Source organism: Macaca mulatta, chromosome 9 (genome assembly GCF_049350105.2).
Source record: "Macaca mulatta isolate MMU2019108-1 chromosome 9, T2T-MMU8v2.0, whole genome shotgun sequence".
Taxonomy (NCBI): domain Eukaryota; kingdom Metazoa; phylum Chordata; class Mammalia; order Primates; family Cercopithecidae; genus Macaca; species Macaca mulatta.
In genome coordinates, this window is record NC_133414.1 from 136677228 (window position 1) to 136695748 (window position 18521).

The window sequence follows — 18521 nt, forward strand, 5'->3', positions numbered from 1 at the left end:
TTTAGTTTTTTCTCCTTTCTTTTGTGTTTAATGGGGAAGCTTCCAGCCAAGACAGTGACCCCTCTCAGGGAAGGAGTTCAAGCTGAGACCTCCTCTTTCCAGCTGCTGCCCAGGACTGGGGTGCCCAGAGGGATAGCCCCTGGAGGTGCAGACCCCTGCTTTGTTGGTGCAGGGAGCATGCCGCCCTCTGAGCCGTGGTGGGCTCAGTGAAGTGGGCGTTGTCATCCTTCCCATTGCACAGGACTAGAGTCGGGTGCAGCGAGCTACAGTGGCTTGCTGAGGGCAAACAGTTAGTGAGGGGTGGAGCTGCAACTTGCAGGAAGGTCCAGCCCCGCCTCCCAGGCCCTTTCCAGCCCCTTCCACTTCCCACTCCTGCCTGGAATCCTCCCGTGGGGGAGGCATGTGGTGGCCCCTGTGGCTGACTGTCCGGCTGAGCTGGGGAACCGGTGTCCTCGCTCTAGAGATGAGCTCTTCTGAGGGGTGAGGTCCAGCCACACCTGTGGTGGGGTGTTGTAATCCCTGAGCCTGTTACCCCATCTATAAAATAGGGGGATTCACTTCTTTAACAGGCACTTCCTGGCCCTGCGGGGCGCCCTGTCCCCTGGCTGGAGCTGATGAGTTGTGATGCTTGCCTGGGGATCGGTGCTGCCCAGAAGTGAGGAATGACGTCCTTCCCCCCGGGTCCTTCTGGCAGCCTGGCCATTTCCAGCATGCTGAGGGGGGCCCGGGCCCTGGCAGGGACGGTGTGGAGCCACCGGCCACATGTGGGGCTGGAGTTCGGGGCTGGCAATGGGCTGAGGCCCTGTGTTCAGCAGATGTCATGGAACTGCCATGAAAAAAAGACTCAACACCCAGGGCCACAGCTCCGGGGCGCTCCCAGGCGTCTTTCCCCCCAAGGCCCGGAGGGAGCAGCAGCCTGGGCCCAGCCACACCTCCCAGGCTCCGGAGCTGCCAGGTCAGGCAACCGTGAGGAGTAGCAGGGTAGGGGGCGGAGGGGAGGGCAGGGAGAGCAGGTCTCTCACCCATCCTTGCACCTTCCAGCTCTAGGGCCCACACAGTACCAAGCCCTGGGCTCAATGTACCACCTATGAAAACTCAATTCAAATTGGCTTAGTCCAACAAGAGATTTGGTAGCCTCACAAGACTTCAAAGTCCAGGCCTGGCTGGGTCTGGGGTCCCAATCGCTGTCACAGGAACCCCATTTCTTCCCATCGCAGCTACTTGGCAGGTGGCAGGATGCCCCCCAGCCACCGACTTCCCCCTGCCTGCTCAGCAACCCCAGGGCCTGCCGAAAAGGCCCAGGAGATTCAGACTGGCAAAGAGACCAGGGCAGACCAGGAACAGGGGCGCAGTCTCTGTCCCACCCAAACCCTAACCAGAGAGAAGACGACATGTTGTGTCGGACGGAGGACAGAGGTCAGCGAGTGTCCATGCCCTCATCGCTGACGAGGCTGGAACTGGGCCAAGTGAGGCAGAGGCCTTCACGTCAGATGTGAGCACCACTGGCCCAGGTGACTGCAGTTCTTCCCTCCTTCCGTTCAGCTTGAGCCCTCTGGAGGATCGGAAAGGCTGAGGCCTGACTTGGTGCCGCTGTCCTGGGTGGGCCTGTCCTGCTGGGCGGTTCCTGCCCTCTCAGGGAGGCTGGCTGGCAGCTGGCAGGTAGAAAGACTCCTATGTTCACCTCAGGGCAGAGGTGGGGACACAGGGCGGGATGGGCGAGGGTGGCGCACCTCTGGGGTGGGCGCTCTTGGGTCCGCCTTCCGTCCCAGAGTGCGTGTCAACAGTTCCATTTGCCCCTCTCAGAACTGTCCTGGTTTAGGTGGTAAACACACTGGGCAGCCTACATTCTACATGGCTTTTTTTTAACATTATAAAAGCAGTATGTGTTATTACGGGAAATTTAACAGAAAAGTATATAAAAAGAAACCAGAAGTCACTCGGGAGTCTGAGCACTGTGCTCTCTGGGGCCTTTCCTTCCGGCCTTCTTCCTTCCAGCCCTTTCCCTGCACACTGGACAGAGTGACTGTCCAGGGTGGCCGTGGGGTTAGCACTGATTCTCTCTCGTAAGCACACAGGGTTATGATCGCTGTGCAGATAAGGAGACTACACGCGTGTCTCATGTCAGAAGCACCTGCGCCTGGCCTGGAGTGAGGCCTGAGGCCAGGCCCCATGTGGGGGCAGAATGGAGCTGCTACCCAGCCAGGGACCTCATCTAGGGATTGGGGACGGCAAGGGGCTGGTAAGGGCCAGAGGTTCTTCCAGGGCCACTCTGTGCCCTACCCTCAGGTGGGAAACAATGGTGGGGGCACTGCGCTTGGTAGAAGTCCCCAGCTGGCCTCTGGCCTGCCAAGTCATCCGTCAGATATGGAGGCAGGGGTGAGGTGTGCTGGGGAAGTCAATGAGCCCAGCCTCGCATCAGTGAGTCCCTGGGCCTTGGGTAAGGCAGGGCTGCAGGGATGGCAGTGAGGACGAGGGCCTCACCTCCCAGCAGCAGCCCTGCTTCACCTGTTTCTTGAGTTCAGTGTTCATAGACTTAAAAAAAAAAAAATCTTGCTAAAAGGAAAAACAAACCAAAAGAGAAGTGGGGGCTGCAGAGCCTCATTCCCAGAGGGCTGCTCTGGCCCTAACAAGCGTTCTAGGCCAGACTTCCATGGGCAGGTCATGTGGGCAAGTGCTGAGCTATGGAAATCAAGCAAACCTCTCCACGCCTGTCCTCCAGGCCACAAACACCCCCATCTCCTGAGTCCGGGTAAGCAGAGGGCCACGCACGGAGACGGTGGCCCACGCTGGGCTGGGCTCCGTGCTTCTGGGGCCCCGCAACTCACACAGCAGAAGCCTGCACTGTGCTGCCTGCAGCAGGGGCAGAAGCCCGGAGCTGGTGAGCCTGTCTATGCCGCCTCAACCACCCTGGTGGGTGGGTGGCGGGGCCAGGCTGGGCCCCTCTCCGCACACTGCCGTACGGCCTTACCTCCCAGCGCTGTCGAAGCCTGAGCTGATGTGCTCAGAAGGGCCGGCTCCTCCATGGCTTCTAACTCAAGTGACACAAGGAGTGTCTCCCCACTGCTGTCCTGGGGCTCCTGGCCACAGCCAGGAGAGCCTAGCCCTAGAAGGGCTCCCCATGATGCAGCTGTGACCACGGGCAGGCCTTCTCCCATCCCCCAGCCTCTCCATAGCTCTGTGATGTCTGCTAGCCCCATTTTATCGATTCAGACCCCGAAGCTTGGAGGGGACAGAAGGGTCCAATCTATGTCCCTCTCAGCCCAGAGCTAATGCTCCTGTGAGCAGGAGGGACCTGCCGGTTCACCACACCCCACAGAAACCACACAGCTGACACTAGGCACTTGGGTATTGAACCAGGAAGCTTTATTTACACAGTAAAAGTAACAAGCAAATTCCTGAGAGACTAGAGCGGCTGGAGCGCAAGCCACGGCCTGTGCGGGGAGGCCAGGCTGCAGGGGCAGGCAGGCCCTGGGCCCCGGATCTACGCTTTCTGGTCGCCACACTTCCTGAAGCTCTGCAACACCCACAACATCCAGCTCAGGGAAGCTCCTGCAACCCCAGAAACAGCCTATGTGCTATCTGTCACCCAAGCCCCCAGGACAGCTTCCCCACGCACTGAAAACACAAATCATTTGCCAAAAAGACTACGCTAGGTCAGACTATCCTATCTAGGCTACAAGATCTCCACTTCGTTCTGCCATTAAAAAACAAAACAAAACAAAACCTTTCTCTTTTCTCTTTAAAGAGGCATGACAGAGGGGTTTGACCAACAGCGTGGACACGGCAAGGTGCGGCATCATTGCCAGTGTGGGGCCAGGGTGCCTGATCCTGGTGCGCGGCCAGCCTGCTGCATCCCTGCCGGCTGACGTCTGGAATGACCATCATTCAAGTGACCACCCCCCAATAGTCACAGACGGCACGTCAGTGGAAACGGGGGTGCAGCAGGCATGACACCACGGCCGAGCCCGCAGCAGGGGCCCAGGGGTCCCGCAGCTAGGGGAGCTTGCTCAGACAGGCAGCACACCCAGTGCATGGCCACTCACGCCCCTGCACCAGGAGACCCATTTGGAAGTTGGGGTTTGTTTTCTTTTTAATGTAGACTTCCCCTTTATTTAAATTTTCTTTCAGTGTACAAATTCACAAAACTGGCTACAAAAGTTTGGTTGAAAAGTAAGGCTTTCTGATAATGAAAATCTGTACGTCTGGTCAGAACAAGCTCCCCGTGGGCCTAGATGCACGTCTGTCCGTGCAACTCTGGCCTCCACCGTGAGTAAGGCAAGAGGGTGTGGCAACGAAAATGGCGAGGCTGTGGTCCCGGCCCCCAGGCCCCACAGGTGGACGGCAGCCCCTGGCAGTTTGGTGGCTTTGAAATGAGTGGGATGCACGTGGCGCTAAGCCCCTCCTCCCACTCGGCTTTCCTGTAGGCTTAGCTCGCTCTTCAGGGCCCACGAGCAGGCAGATGGCCTGGCACGGCTTGCTCCTGGCTCTGGCCTTCCTTGGTCTCCCCTCAGAGGCAGGGTTCGCGGGCAAGGCTGTGACAAAAGCGAGGCTCCTGCCGCTGCCCCCAGCTGGGGCCCTCATGCTAGTGGGGGTGAGCTGTCTGCCTGCTGCCCGTGGGGACACCAACGTGGGGGGCACCTCCTGGGCAAGCCTCCCTCCCAGAGGACTGAGATCAGAAGTCCTGGGGCCAGCAGGGTGGAGTGCAGGAACAGGCCGCTCTGGGCTGTGTGGCGGCTTGGATGATGGGGTGGCACCTTATAGACAGGGTCTACTCTCTCCAGTCAAGAGACAAACACGAAACCAGCTGAAGGCCATTTCTTTCTCTAAGCAGAAGGGACAGCCACCATCTTCTCCCGACTGCTGCGTGGTGGGCTCAGGCTAGGAGCGGTGGTGGCCCAGGACAGGCAGCTGGGCTAGGGGCGGCAGTGGCACAGGACAGGCAGGTGGGGTCTGAGGAGGCTGGGCCATTTCTGCCTAAGCGCCCGGAGGCTGGGCTTGCTGGTCAATGGGACCAGCTTGCAGGGAGGTGGGGAGGTGGCTGTGACTTGGCCAGCTCCACAGCTTGTCCCTCCCTGCCACCAGGCCTGAGTGGGGAGGTGGCAGGCAGGGTTTGAGGGCAGGTCACCCACACCCCAGTCCCATGACACATACCTGTCACCATGTGCCTCCCACCTCTACCCTAAGCAAAGGTAGCTGGGGGCTGCTGCACGCCTTAGCCTCGGCTGGCACCGTCCGCCTCCCTCACTGCCTCTGCCTTCCACAGGAAGGCCTGCTTTAGAGGCTGTGTGCCCTCGGTGGCCACACCGGCTGGGTGACGCCAGGACCTCCCGTGCCCGGTGATACTCTGGGAGTGAGGCATGGCCATGTGCTTGCTCTCCACATTCACCCAGCCACTGCCCCGGTCTCCTCTAAGAAGGATTTGCTCTAAGAAGACATGGTCTCCATGACCCCCAGGCAGGGACAGGCCAAGGTATCTCTGCTCAGAGCCACCAGCTCTTGGGTTTGGCTGTCCAGGATCACAAGGAGATGTGCCTCTGGCAGGAGCTACAGCGACCAGAGGCGAGCTGGTTCCCCCGCTCTGGGACCTGCCCAGTGCCCGGCATACCCCCATGTGCCACCCACCCTGGGATGGCAACAGCATCTCTCAGGGCCGTGGAGCTGGGGGCTTTCTGCCAGCTTCTTAGAGCTGATTTGTAAGAAGTGCCACCCACATATTGGGAACTTGAACCACCACCCTTTTGATGTAGTAAAAAAAAAGAAGGTTTAAACAAGGTTTCCCAAAAAGCAGCTTTCTTGAGGAGAAAGGCGAGAAGCATCTGGACTCGACCTGCAGAAGCAAGGCGTTCACTCGTCCATGGAAGACGAGTAAAAGCAAAATGACTACAAAAGTGCTTTTAACGCATGTCAGCTAACGCGAGGGAGCACACCAGTTATTTTTAGCCTTATGGGAAAATGAGCCACTTACTCCTAAGCCAGCCCAATTGCTATTGTCTGCAGAAGACGCCAAATTCACTAAAAGCCAGATTCCCATAGAGCAGAGCCCATGTGGTGGTGTCTGCAAGGTGGCGGGAGAGCAGCTACAAACCCGGAGAGGACAGCAAACCCTCAGGGGGCTAGGCTCCTTGGATGCCCCAGGGTGAGAAGCCAGGGCGGGGTAGGGGCGGGGAGTATCCGTCCAGCTTTGTGCCCATGGCTGGGCCTACGACAGAGATGCAGCCCTCAGGACTGGGCTCCCCCTAAGCTGACAAGGGTGGGGGTTTGTCTTGAGGTGGGTGGTGTGCCCTGGTTATAGCCAGCAGTCCTCAAGGACAAATGGGAGGCGCGTGGAATCCTGCAGGGCCTCTGCAGATTGGTCAGCGGACGCCCTTCACCCCTGAATGGGCACAGGGCCTGCAGCTGTCCACCTGCCCCCAGCTCCTGTCTCCCAAGGCCATTTTCAAGAGGCTGCCCTGGTATCGTGCCATCCCTACACTCACCAGAACCAACCACACTTATCACTCAGCGACCAGTCAACCACAGAGAAGGGCTGCCATCTGCTAACCCTGCCCCAGCGGTGGCAGAGCGATGGGGTCAGGCTCTCCATGCTGCAGGAGAGGCAAGAGAGTCCGTTCAGAAAACAGACCCACCAAATTTCTGCCCAACATGGAAGGCCCTAACATGCACCCCTCCAAACTGTTCCTTGGGCCCGAGACTCCGGACATGGGCTTACCCTCTGGGGGGCCAGTCCAGCACCCCAGGGATTCTGTCTCTCACATTGGAATTAAGGCCAAATGGTTCTGGTGTTACAGAAGGAAGCATCTCCCGAACCTTCCCAAGCCTGAAGCAGGGAGACCTGGGAGAGAAGGCACGGAGTAAAACTGAGTGAAAGAAGCTGCGGGACCGGCTCTCCAAAAGTGAACCTGAGCGAGGCCAAGAAGGGCCCTGACACAGCAGATGGCCCCTGGCCCCCAACCCAGGCCCCCCCTGACAGCCCCCACCAGGGGGATACAGAGCGGTGCCCAGCTCTGCCGGGGACAACAGAGACCGCCCAACATCCCAGGGGAAGAGAGGCAGAAAAGACGCAAACTCCAAAGCTGTCCTCTGGGCTGCAGTAGTTCTGTGGACCTGGTGGCTGCCACACTCGGGGAGCCGGTGAGAGGCTGACACACCCACTGTGTGACGCGGCCAGGCCAGGCTCTCCCCAAGGCAGCGGGTGGGCTCCCTCTCTGGGACCCGACACCCCACTCAGGAAACTTTCATCAGGCCCACGAGTTGGGCTTCCCTTCCAGGGCCCACCTAGTGCCCAAAGGGAGGGCTGTCGATGCCAGCGCACCCCAGCCCTGCCTGGGCCCACACGTCCCCTCAGTTCTTCTCTATCTGCTCGATGTCCAACTCGCCATCCAGGGAGCAGAGGCTGTTCCCGGGGACCCCGCGGTCCCGCCAGGCTGCGGCTGGCTCTGCTCTCCTGCCGCAATCCTCATCCAGGGCACAGCCGTCTGACTCCTCACAGGACAGGTCCTCCTGGCAGGCGAGGTGGTCGTCGAAGGAAGAGGGAAGAGGTTCAGGGACCGGGGTCCCAGCGGGGGTCCTGCCCCCTGGGCCGGAGGCTGAGAGCAGGGCGGTCCAGGCCCTGGTGTTGCTGACGTGGCGGGCGAAGGGGCTCTGGGGACCGCAGTCCTCTGTCCCTGCGCTCAGGCAGCTGAGGCTGCTGAAGGTCTGACAGTTCTGTGGAGGGGCAGACACACAGGTTACTAAGGGTTACTCCCCTCCCAGAGCCCCAGGACTGCACACCCCACAAAGCGACTGGACCACCAGGCTGTGGCAAGACCAATCGAGTCCCGGGTTCCTCCCATCCAGGCAAGGACAGGGGCCATGAGCAACGCACTCATGAAGATGCACCTCCGGCCAATGAGCGCTCTGTGCTCATAAAGACACGCTCAATTCCATTCTTCACCTACTAACTCGGCAAAGCACACAAATTTGATGCAGGCCCAGTTCTGGGGAGCTGCAGTGAAACAGAAATGCTCCTAACACTTCGTCCACAGCCTTTCTGAAGCGCAACCTGGGAAAAATGTATCCAATTCCTTGATCAGGTAATTTCACTACTCGGATTTGTGTGTTAAGAAAACATTCTAAGATGTGTGTAAAACTTCGGCAACATACTGTTAAACGGAAAAGAAGACAGCAACCCAAACGCCCTACGATGGTGGTGAAATCAATGATGTTTTTCAGGCAGGACCTCTATGCAAACATAACTGACGCACCGCGATGCTCCCCTTGAGAAGAGATCTGACTCGGAGGAAACGCCAGGCTGTACTGCCAGACAGGGTGACACGACGCCCACTCTACCGCACTCTCCACAACCAGAGTGGGAGACACAGGCTAGAAGGGGCCGAGCTGAAGTCCTGAGCCTCGTGTGTAATAGAGTCATGCAGGGAGCTGGGGAAACATGAGTTCTCAGCCTCACCTGGAGACGCCGAGCCTCTAGAAAGGAGTGGCCCCATGCCCTCCACAGGTGCTGGGGCCTGGGGGGTCTGAGCTGCTGAGGAGAGGCCAAGCTCCAGGTTCTAGTGCTCACCAGCTCCCTGCCTGCCTTGCTGGGCCCCTTGAGGCCCCAGAGAGAGAGTAGGCTACACAAAAGCTTCTCCGCCCACCAAGTGCTCCCTCTGTGTGGGGCCTGGCCTGGGGCAGGAGGCAGCCTGGGGCCTTCTCCAGTGGCAGGTATAGCTTGAACAGGATGGATTTCAAGGGTACGCAAGCCGGTTCTGCTTGGCGTCAGCTGCCAGCGATGGGGGCAGGGCTGACACTGTGCACAAGTGTGTGCAGTTCAACACCTGCTCCCAGGACAGAGCACAAAATCCAGCCTTCTCCTCAGAATGATGCACACTCCACAGTCCAGCCACAGACAGGACGGAGGCTGGGACAGTGAGGGGCACTCCCAGCCCAGTCCTGGATATCCCTAACAGGACTGCAGCAACAAGGTCACATACCAGAGGGGAGCGAGGGAAGAACTGCACACACAGGGCAGGGGGGAATTCCAGCCTTTGGTCTCTTCCCGGCAGACGGGTGGACTGTGGGAGCAAAGCAGGGCTTGGAGCACCCGCCGCCTCCCTCGCCGCACGCCTGCCGACGCCACGACCACAGACCTGTCCCGAGGGCCTGATCCTTTCAAAGGCTGCAGTGTTTGTGTGTCTCTTTGAAATACAGGTGACCACCGGCTGTCACAGCCAACAAGCTGTTGAACCAGCCTCAGCAAACGGGAAATCAAAGGTGCTCTCTCTGGAGGAAGGTGTATGTGCCTGCCATGGGCACGCTCATTGTTCCTGAACACTCCATGGAGGAAGCCGTTCTGATGGGTTTGCTTTTCTTGACATCTTTTGATTAGCTGAGAAAGGTGAAGGCTGAGGTGCTGCAGGGAGCTCTGCACGGGGACTCAGGAGAGGGGCAGGGGCACCCATTGGACTGAAGATGCTGGCCCAGGCCGCTGAGGGAGCCCCGTCCCTGCAGCTGGCCCCCCACGGAGCCACAGGTCCACCCTCTGGGCCATGGTGGGATTTGACACAGCCCAGTGATGTGCACACAGCACACTCCCCCAACCATAACAGAGGGCTGGAGACGGCAACCCCTGCACAACAGCCCCAGGATCCTCGCCTGCCCCTGGTCAGGCCTTGGCGATGGACCAGCACCCGGGATCCTTGCCTGTCCCCGGCCAGGCCTGGATGATGGACCAGCACCCAGGATCCTCACCTGCCCCCGGCCAGGCCTGGACGATGGACCAGCACCCAGGATCCTCGCCTGCCCCAGGCCAGGCCTGGGCGATGGACCAGCAGCTCCCAAGGCAAACCTGCCGCTTGTAAGGTGGAGGCCTCAGTGCTTTCGAGGGGGAGGGTCTCTGAGGCTCCTCCTGCTTCTCAGCCACCCTCTTGACTGGCCTAGACCTGAGCCAGGACAGAAGGAAAACTGAGTAGGGGGCACAAACCAGGGGCAAGAAGGCCCACCCTGGGTGACCTCAGCCATGTGTCCCAGGCTCTGCTGAGCCAGGCTGCCCCGACAGAGGAGGCCTAGGATGAGACCAGGATGCATCAGAGCCTGAGGTCCCCAGGGAGCCAGACCCACCCTCTCCCAACCCTGAGCAGTCTGTTTCTTGGCCTGTATAGAAGCCGTGGTATGTAAGAATAAATAATCACGTCCAGTCAAGGCCACAGCAGCCTGGATGATGTGCTGTGAACAGGTTCTAGGTGGGTGTCGGGTACTGAGGCTGACTGCCTTGGGTGTCCGCCACATCTGCTGAGACCAGTGTGCTTGACACCCGAATGCGTGCTCGCGTTTTCTGCGAGCTGTCATGTGAAGGGCCTGGGACGTGGAATGCTGCGAGTGTTTTCTGTGGCGTCTCACGTGAACAGAGCAGGAGCGCAGCCTGCGCACTCGGACAGAAGCCGCACAGCGCTTGTCTGTGCTCACCTTCTCGGTCCTGCTCGGAGCTTCCCACTGACCGCCCCTGGCATAAGGTGCAAGTGGCAGGGGTGTCTAACTTATGGCCACCATGGCTGTGTGGGTCTGGGCACTAATCGTGGTGCTACGGTCTAAATGTGTGCTCCCCCGCCCCCCGCCCATTCCTATGTTGAAATCTAAGCCTCTGTGCAAAAGTATAAAGAGGTGGGGCCTCTGGGAGGTGATGAGGTCATGTAGGGGCCTTCACAGATGAGATGAGGGCTCATAACAGAGGGAGTGCAGGTGCCTCTCTCGCCAGGTAAGGATGTGAGAAAGTGCCAACTATGAAGAGCAGGCCCTCACAAGACCCCAAGCCTGCTGGCACCTGGATCTTGGACTTCCCAGCTTCTAAGTAAGAGAAATACATTTCTGTGGTTTGTAAGTTCCCCAGTCTAAGGCATCTTTGTCACAGCAGCCCAAACAAAGTAAGACATGTTATGCGTTAGCCACAGCCAGGCGCGGGCGCTGGGGACCCATTAGCTGGACCCGTCACAGATGTGTGGCTTTGGCCTCACTGTGCTCTGGAAGGGGCTGAGGTTAGACAGGCAACACGGAGGCAGACTCCGTCCGCGTGGGCATCACGGCGCCAGGCAACTCTTCCACCTCTGGGCGGCGGCCGGCCTGCCTGCCAAGTCAGGGTGTTCAGGGCTCTCTGGACCAATTGGGCCCTTTCTGCTGTGATGCAGGGGGAGTCTACAAGGAAGGGCTGGTGAACCTCATCACAAGCAAACCCCAGAATGCCACTCAGCCCCCAATATCTTCAAATATATCAGCTCCTTGGCCACAAAGCCAGCGAAACCTTGAGAACTCTGTTGACTCAAAACAGCCATTTCAGCCACAGTGAGAGAAAGCCAAGAACCACCCACTGTTTGCCCCAGCTGGTGGCGAGCCCCACCTGTCAGGAAGGAATGTGACTGCCACAATGGGGCGGTGTGTGTTCTGCCCAGAGCCCCACCCCTCGTGAACAACTCCCAGGCAGACACCCAGGGTGTCTGTGCCCTGTGCCCGCCGCGCCCCGGGGGCAAGGTCCCGCCCAGCATCTCCTAGCAGCTCCAGCTACCCCATGGAAGAACACTGCATAGGCAAGTTGGAAGCCTGGAGGCCTGTGTGCCCTCAAAAATGTCTGCAAAAAGCTGCAAAATGGCTAAGTTCAAAGTGCTGTATGAACACATTATTCCAAGGTGAAACTGCTGCTCCAGGACCAATGTCACTGTCCCCCAGCCCGCCGACTTCTGCTCTCTTGACATCCAGTCCCAGCTCTGGGCTGGGCCACCTACTCTGGCACAGGCCTGCCCAGGTAAAAAAGCTCAGTGGAAACTGTCCACATGGCCTCAGGCTAGTGGCCAGGGACATGGATCAAGACCTACTCCTAGAGTCTGCAAAAGGCAGACCACAGCAGCCTGCCAGAGAGGCAACTTTGGGATGGAGGCCCTGCCTTTTCCATCAGACCCCCCTAGACCTCAGCTCTAGACACGACAGAGGCCCTGGCCATTCCTTGGCCATTCCCACCGACCCCAGCCGGGGTTTCCTGCTCAGCCCGCCCCAGCCGGCCTCCCCAGGGCTTCCCAGCTAGGAGCAATGACCCTTCTTCTGCAGGGCTCTTCTGTGCAGATATTTATTCCTATACTTTCTCCTGAGTGGGAGGTCCCTGGCTGGGCACGGGGATACAGACGAAGGTGGCCTGGTCCTTGCCTTCTAGGTACAAGCTGAAATCCAGTTCCGCCTCAGCAAACTCATTGACTCAACATATCAGCTCTGTACTGCTGCCAGGCAGACCACCACTCACTCTGTCCAGCCTCAGCCCAACAAGTTCATTCCCTCTGCCAGGTGCTGCTGTTCCTGGGCCAGCAGGGTGAACACGTAGTAGAGACTCTAGAAACATCTCCTGAGCGGAACTAAACCACATGTTTTATCAGTAGTGACCGAGAACCCACTCTGGGCTGCGAAGGGCAAGGTCTGGGGAGTGGAGGGGAAACAGCCCCAGGATTTCTCCAGGGACTGCTGCCTGGGGCCTGGGAGTCCCCAGAACTCATGAACTACACCCCCACTTGCAGGAGTGGGCATCCGGTGACAAAGACAAAGCTGGCTGGTCAGGTGATGTGTCTGGGAGCAGACAGTGACCACTCCCCTTTGTCCTGGTTGCCTCCTTCAAAGGAGGCCGGGGCATTCTCATCCCCTGGGCCCTGGCTCTCCCCAGAACCTGGAGGGTTCCGGAGAGGAGAGTGGGGAACTAGATTCTGCAGTTGGAGGCACTGAGTTCCTCCACTGACCAAGTGGCCTCACTTCCCGTTTCCTCTCCTGGGAAGCAGAACTGCTGTCTCTGGCCAGGCAAGGGCCACTGCAAGGATCCTAAGAGGAAAGCCAGGCTGCTGGTGTCCCGCCTGGAGTCCCAAACCCACGGCAGTGCTAGTCACACTTCGCAGCTCCCGAAGCACCAGGCTGAGAAGCGACTTCAGCTGAGCCTACCTCTTTGCTGGGCCTCTGTTGGTCCAGGGGCTTCCCTCGCCTCCCTGAAGGTTCCTGCTGGGAGCATCCCTCTCGGTGTTACTGGCACAAGAATCTCCAGCTCAGGCCCTGCTTCTAGGGACCCAATCTAAAGCCACAGGTAAAAGCACCCTGGGTTTTAATGTAGTTAGAGGTTACGCACCTGCTTCTTAGTACTACTGTTCTTTCTAGAACAGGAATGTCAAGCCATGGTCAGAGACTGGCCATGGGGCCCTGTGGGGAGTCCAGTTCCTGGCCCCAGTCCGCCTGAGACGTGCTGGGGAGCGGCGGGTGCTGGGGACGCCTCTCCTGGGTTAGTCGGTGTCTTAAGCGTAGTGCCCACGAGGCTTCCTCTGGGCCCCCGCCTGCGCCAAGCCCGTCTCCCGGCGGCGCTCGAGTGCCTCTCTTTTGGGCGAATGATGACCACTTCCCTCCCGTGTCGCCGCTCCTCACGGCGGGCCCAGCTGTGTTTCCTCCTTCCCTTGCTCTCTCCCTCTTTTTAGTCCAGTTTTATGGCGCTCTGTGTTAGAGGTCTTCATGGAGCTACCTCAAGTCCCTCTAAGAAAGGGCCATCAACAAGCCCAGCTCACACGTCAGGAGCAGAGCCTGGCCTGGCAGCTGCCCTGCTAAAAGCTGCAAGGGCCCCGGCTCCGGCTGAGCGGACGCATTTCCTCCCCAAACATGCTTGCATGAGAACAGAATTCTCCAAGTATCAAGAAAACACCAGGCTATGAGAACGGATGGCCAACAGCCTGGAAATTTTCTAAGTCCCATTTGTGCTGGAAGCTGGCACAGAAACAACCAAGACGGCAAGGCATGTGGTTTCCTAGCTCTTTAAAAAACTATTTCAGAAAAGAAAAAAAGGCACAAGCATATTTCTGGCCCATCTTTAATCCATCTTTGGTAAATCTGGATTTTGCATGAAGGCTGTACTCTTTCTCACAGGAAGCTGCCGCCCCTGCCCCTGGGGCCAGAGGGGTCAGGTGGCGGTGGCTTCTTTTCCTCAGAGGTGGCAGGTGCTAGAGATGCCTCGAAGGTCGTGGGCGTGGCCAACCTTTCCCTAGGGGCTGACTGCCCATGCTCTGCAGGGCCCTTCCCCCTGGGCATCTGGTCTGCTGCTGCTTCACAGCCACCTCCTGTGTAGGCCAGGCCAGCTGCTCGCCCAGGACCGTGTTGGTGCCCAGTCTTAAAAAGGGATAGCATCAGCCAGGTGGGGTGGGTCACACCTGTAATCCCACAACTTTGGGAGGCCAAGGCAGGTGGATTGCTTGAGCCCAGGAGTTCAAGATCAGCCTGGGCAACATGGCAAAACCCCATCTCTACCAAAAAAACTAAAATTAGCCTGACATAGTGGTGCATGCCTGTGGTCCCTGCTACTCAGGAGGCTGAGGTGGGAGGATCACTTAAGCCCAGGTGGCAGAGGTCACAGTGAGCCGAGATCGCACCACTGCACTCTAGCCTGGGCGACAGAGCAAGACCCTGTCTCTCCAAAAAAAAAAAAAAACAAAACAAAAGCGGGGGACAGCATCATGTCCAGCCCATTTTTGTGAAATGCCTACCACCTTTGGACCCCAAAAGAGGCAGCCCTTCTGAGTCTGGACTGCCCTCAGGAATCAGGGCAACACTGGCAGCAACACCCAGATGGGGAAGTCAAGTTGCCAGGGCCTGAAAATAGGGAAATCAAGTTGCCAGGAGCGGGAAGGTCCTCCAGGGTCCTTGGAGCTCCACGGATTCGGCAATGGATACTCAAGGCTCTTCCCAGACCACAGGTTCTAGAAGCAAATGGCCCAGTGGGGGTGGTAAATATCTACGGGGTGGAAGGCTGGCCCTGGTCAGTTACTAGGGAAGTGCCCGCCTTCCTGTGACAGTTTCCTCAGCTCATTTCTGCAGAGGCCAACAAACGTGTACTGAGCGCCTGCCACATGCCAGACAGATTGTGGTCACGCCGTTGCAGGAGCCGGTACCTCAGGGGACAGACTTTGGAGGCACTGACTCAGGTTGGTCAGGTCCACAGGGCAGGCACCACTTTCCCTTTTCTGTGGACAAGGTATCTTGCCCCAAATCTGACATCCCCTCCAGGTCTGGGAGGCCCAGGTGGTGCCAGAGCCAGGTGTGCTGTGTGGCAGCCAGTCCAGGCCACCCTGAGTCACTTCAGGAAGGGTGGCACCAGTTTGGGGCTCTCTCCATGGTCTCCACACCCCCAGCCATCCCTGGGCCTTGCTGTCCCTGCTCTGGTGGCTCTCTTGGGGCCCCCATGCTGCGCATCGGGGACACCCCTCCCACTGGATTCTGTACGCAGCGTGGCCTTGCCTCTGGTAACTTGAGGCCTAGGGCCCAGCTGGGGACGAGGACTATAAGGAAAATGACCTATGGCCTCCAGAGGCTGAAGGAATCAGGGAAGGAGGAATTCATCTTCGGGACAGCCCATCCCCAGCCCAGACACCTAAAAACCCGGGCCTCTGCAGACAGACCTAGGGCCAGCAGGCCCAGCCTACTATCTCCCCTGCCAGACCTGAGGAAGGCAAGCGCGGGCTCCAGCAGGTCCCCTGTGGACTCCAGCAACAGAGGGTTCCTCATAACGGAGCCTTGGAAAGTCACTCCATTGGTCTAGGGAGTTGTAAAGTTCACCGGAGTGGTGCTCATTGGGCTAAACCCGCCAAGCAGGCCAGAGCCTGGCCACCACTCTCGAATGGCCTTCCCCAAGTCCCCTCTTCCTCAGGCTCTGCTGCCTGGGCCCCTCCGTCCTTGCTGTTCCCACTCATGCTCTGGCTCCTTCTACAGCAAACCTCTTTCAGCCACATAAACCCCCTCTACACCAGCCCTGGGTCAGCACCATCCTGACGGCCCCGCCCTATCTCCCTCTTCACTGGCAGATACCTTCTCTCCCACCAAAACCCACCTCTGCAGCAGCCAATCCGGAAGCAGGCCCAAGCTCCTGTGTGTACCCCGTTTCCTGCCAAGCGTGCAGGGAACCCTGACCCCACATGCCACGGCCTGGTTCACAGTGGGTGCGTCGTGCAGCCTGGGGGCAGAGGGTAGGTGGGAAGGAAGGGTCCACCCCGGTTGGCCCTCCCGGCTAGGCCTCTGTTTGCACAGCCCTGGGGTCCTACGGCCTACACCCCAGGGTGCTGTGGGTAAGAACAGGCCTTGGAGGCCCAGAGCCACGCGTGTCCTCTGAATGGTGGCCAACCCAGTGGCCTCTCTGAGGGCACCCCACAGGCCACACGGTGGCGACGTTGTTTCCGCACCAGGCCCCAGATGGCAGATGGCCTGCCCGAACACAGAAGGTGTGGGAGCTGACGCCAAAGGGCCTCCCGGCGCTCTCACAATTGGAAAACAAACATTTTGTTTCTGTGGTGTACATTCCAGCCAGCACACACTCAGGACAGGACTTGTGAAACCACCTCACTCGCAGCTTGGCGTGAAGAGAATTCTTTGCCTAACAAAAGTCGAGGAACCTTTCCAAAGCACACAGGGTCCTGGCGGGGGCTGAGGCCAGCACACTGCCTGCGCCCATAGACCTTCAACAGAGCCGACCAGCAGGGCGCACAGTGTCGGGGGTGGCTGCAGGACTAGCGATGCAAAGGTATGTCTGAGGCTCTCAGAGAGGCTGCTGGGCACTCGTTCGCATTCAGCTGCCTGGGGCCACGTCGGGGTGCTGAAGACAGGACTGCAGGGTACAGGGGCCTCTGGGCTCCACCCCAGCAGCTCACAGCTCTGTTCCAGATATCGCCTTCCATGGAGGGCACACTGGGGAAAGGGGATCCTTCTTGGAGAAGCGAGCAAATCACCAACCGGTTTAGCCACTCTTGCAGATGAGCAGACAGAGGCTGAACGAGGAGAAGGGATGCGCCCCAGACTGCACAGCTGTGTGACGTGCAATCGGACCTCATCACTCCTGGGCTGTGCTCAGGAAAGCATGCGGTCCTCCGGCAGGGCGGTGGGGTAGTACAGGCTGGACAGGCCCGGGCTGGAATATCCCAGCTCGGGTGTGCCCTGAGGGACCTTGGCAAATTATTAAACTTCTGTGCCTCAGCTTCTCATGTGTACGAGGCTAATAAGAGCCTCAAAGCCTCAGAAGTGTTTGGAGGGATAAATAGAGACCATCAAGGAGGCCACGGAGAGTGCGATCCCCCCTTCCCACACTCCACCCCACAACTGTGCCTGTGACTCTCTCTGGACACAGCGAAGCCACAGCAAAGGGGTCTGGGAGCTCTGCTTATATCCAACTGCTCTTGCTAAAAAAAAAAACCTGCTTTCAAGAGCAAGAAGACACGCCAGCAACACAAAAGATAAAATACCTAGGAATGAACTTGTAAGAACTGGTAAAACTGATAGAAAACAAAAAAATACTTTAAAGAACAGAAAAGTAAGACTGAACAAATAGAAATAAATCTTGTGTCAAGTTAGATTCAACCTCAAGTAGGTGTAAAATCTCCCTAAATTAATTCATAAGTCTAATATGATCCTAATCCAATATATCAACAGCACTCCCAATCCCCATGGTCTTAGGACAAACTAATTTTCAAGTTTTTAATGAAAAAATAAACAAGTGAGATTAGTCAGGAAACTCTGTAAAGAACAGTGGGGAAGCTAACCCTCCTAGACTAGTCCGTATCATATAATATGCCAAACACATTGCTAAGCCTCCAAAACTACAACAGCATATTAGTATGAACGTACATGCATACCTACAGAGACCAATGAAACAGAATGTTCTGAAACAGACCCAGTTTAGTATATGATAAAGGTAGAATCTCAAAGCAGAGAAGAAAAGATGGCATTCTCCACAGACAATACTGAAACAGACGGGCAGCTACATTAAAGAAAAGGTTGGCTCCATATTCACACCACATACAAGATAAACTCAACACAGACCAAAGAGTGTAATATAACCCATAAAAGTACTAGAAGAAAACAGGAAACTTCCTTTATCATCTTGAGAGAAAAAAAGGCCTTTCCAAAACTCAAAATCCAGAGCCATAAAATAAATAAGTAATAAATTTGGTAAAAACATTTTTTTTTAACATGTCAAAAAACGCCAAATGCACTGGTAGGAATGTAAGATGGTGCAGTCACTGTGGAGAACAGTTTGGCAGCTTCTCAAAATGTTCAACACAGAGTTACCATCAGACCCAGCAATTCCACGTCTAAGAAATGAAAACATATGTCTATGCAGAAACTTGCACACAAACATTTACAACAGCATTATTCATAATATCCAAAAAGTAGAAACAGCCCAAATGTCTATCAACTGGTGAATGGATACATAAAATGTGGTCTGGCCATACAACAGAATATTATTTGGCCATAAAAAGAAAGGAGATACTGATACATGCTACGGTGTGGAAGACCCTTGAAAGCATGATGCTAAGTGACAGAAGCCAGACGCAAAAGGCCACATATTGTGTGGATCCATTGATATGAAATGTCCAGAATAGGGAAACCCACTGATTCGGTTTGGCTGTGTCCCCACCCAAATCTCACCTTGAATTGTAGTTCCCATAATCCCCACGTGCCGTAGGAGGGATGCATTGGAAGGCAACTGAATCATGGTGGCAGTTACC

The 18521-nt window shown here is 57.2% G+C and overlaps 1 protein-coding gene across 5 annotated transcripts in view; it reads right to left on the bottom strand.

Moving 5' to 3' along the window:
• Positions 1 to 3341: 3341 nt before the first annotated feature.
• The window catches only part of FAM53B (family with sequence similarity 53 member B), a 124571-nt gene continuing 109391 nt past the window's right edge, over positions 3342 to 18521 (bottom strand). For 4 of the 5 annotated variants that reach the window (XM_015148393.3, XM_077944914.1, XM_077944915.1 and 1 more), the window contains one exon: positions 3342 to 7704. In XM_015148393.3, coding sequence (XP_015003879.3) covers positions 7342 to 7704 — 363 coding nt within the window. In that variant the 3' untranslated portion in view covers positions 3342 to 7341. 5 annotated transcript variants of the gene reach the window in all.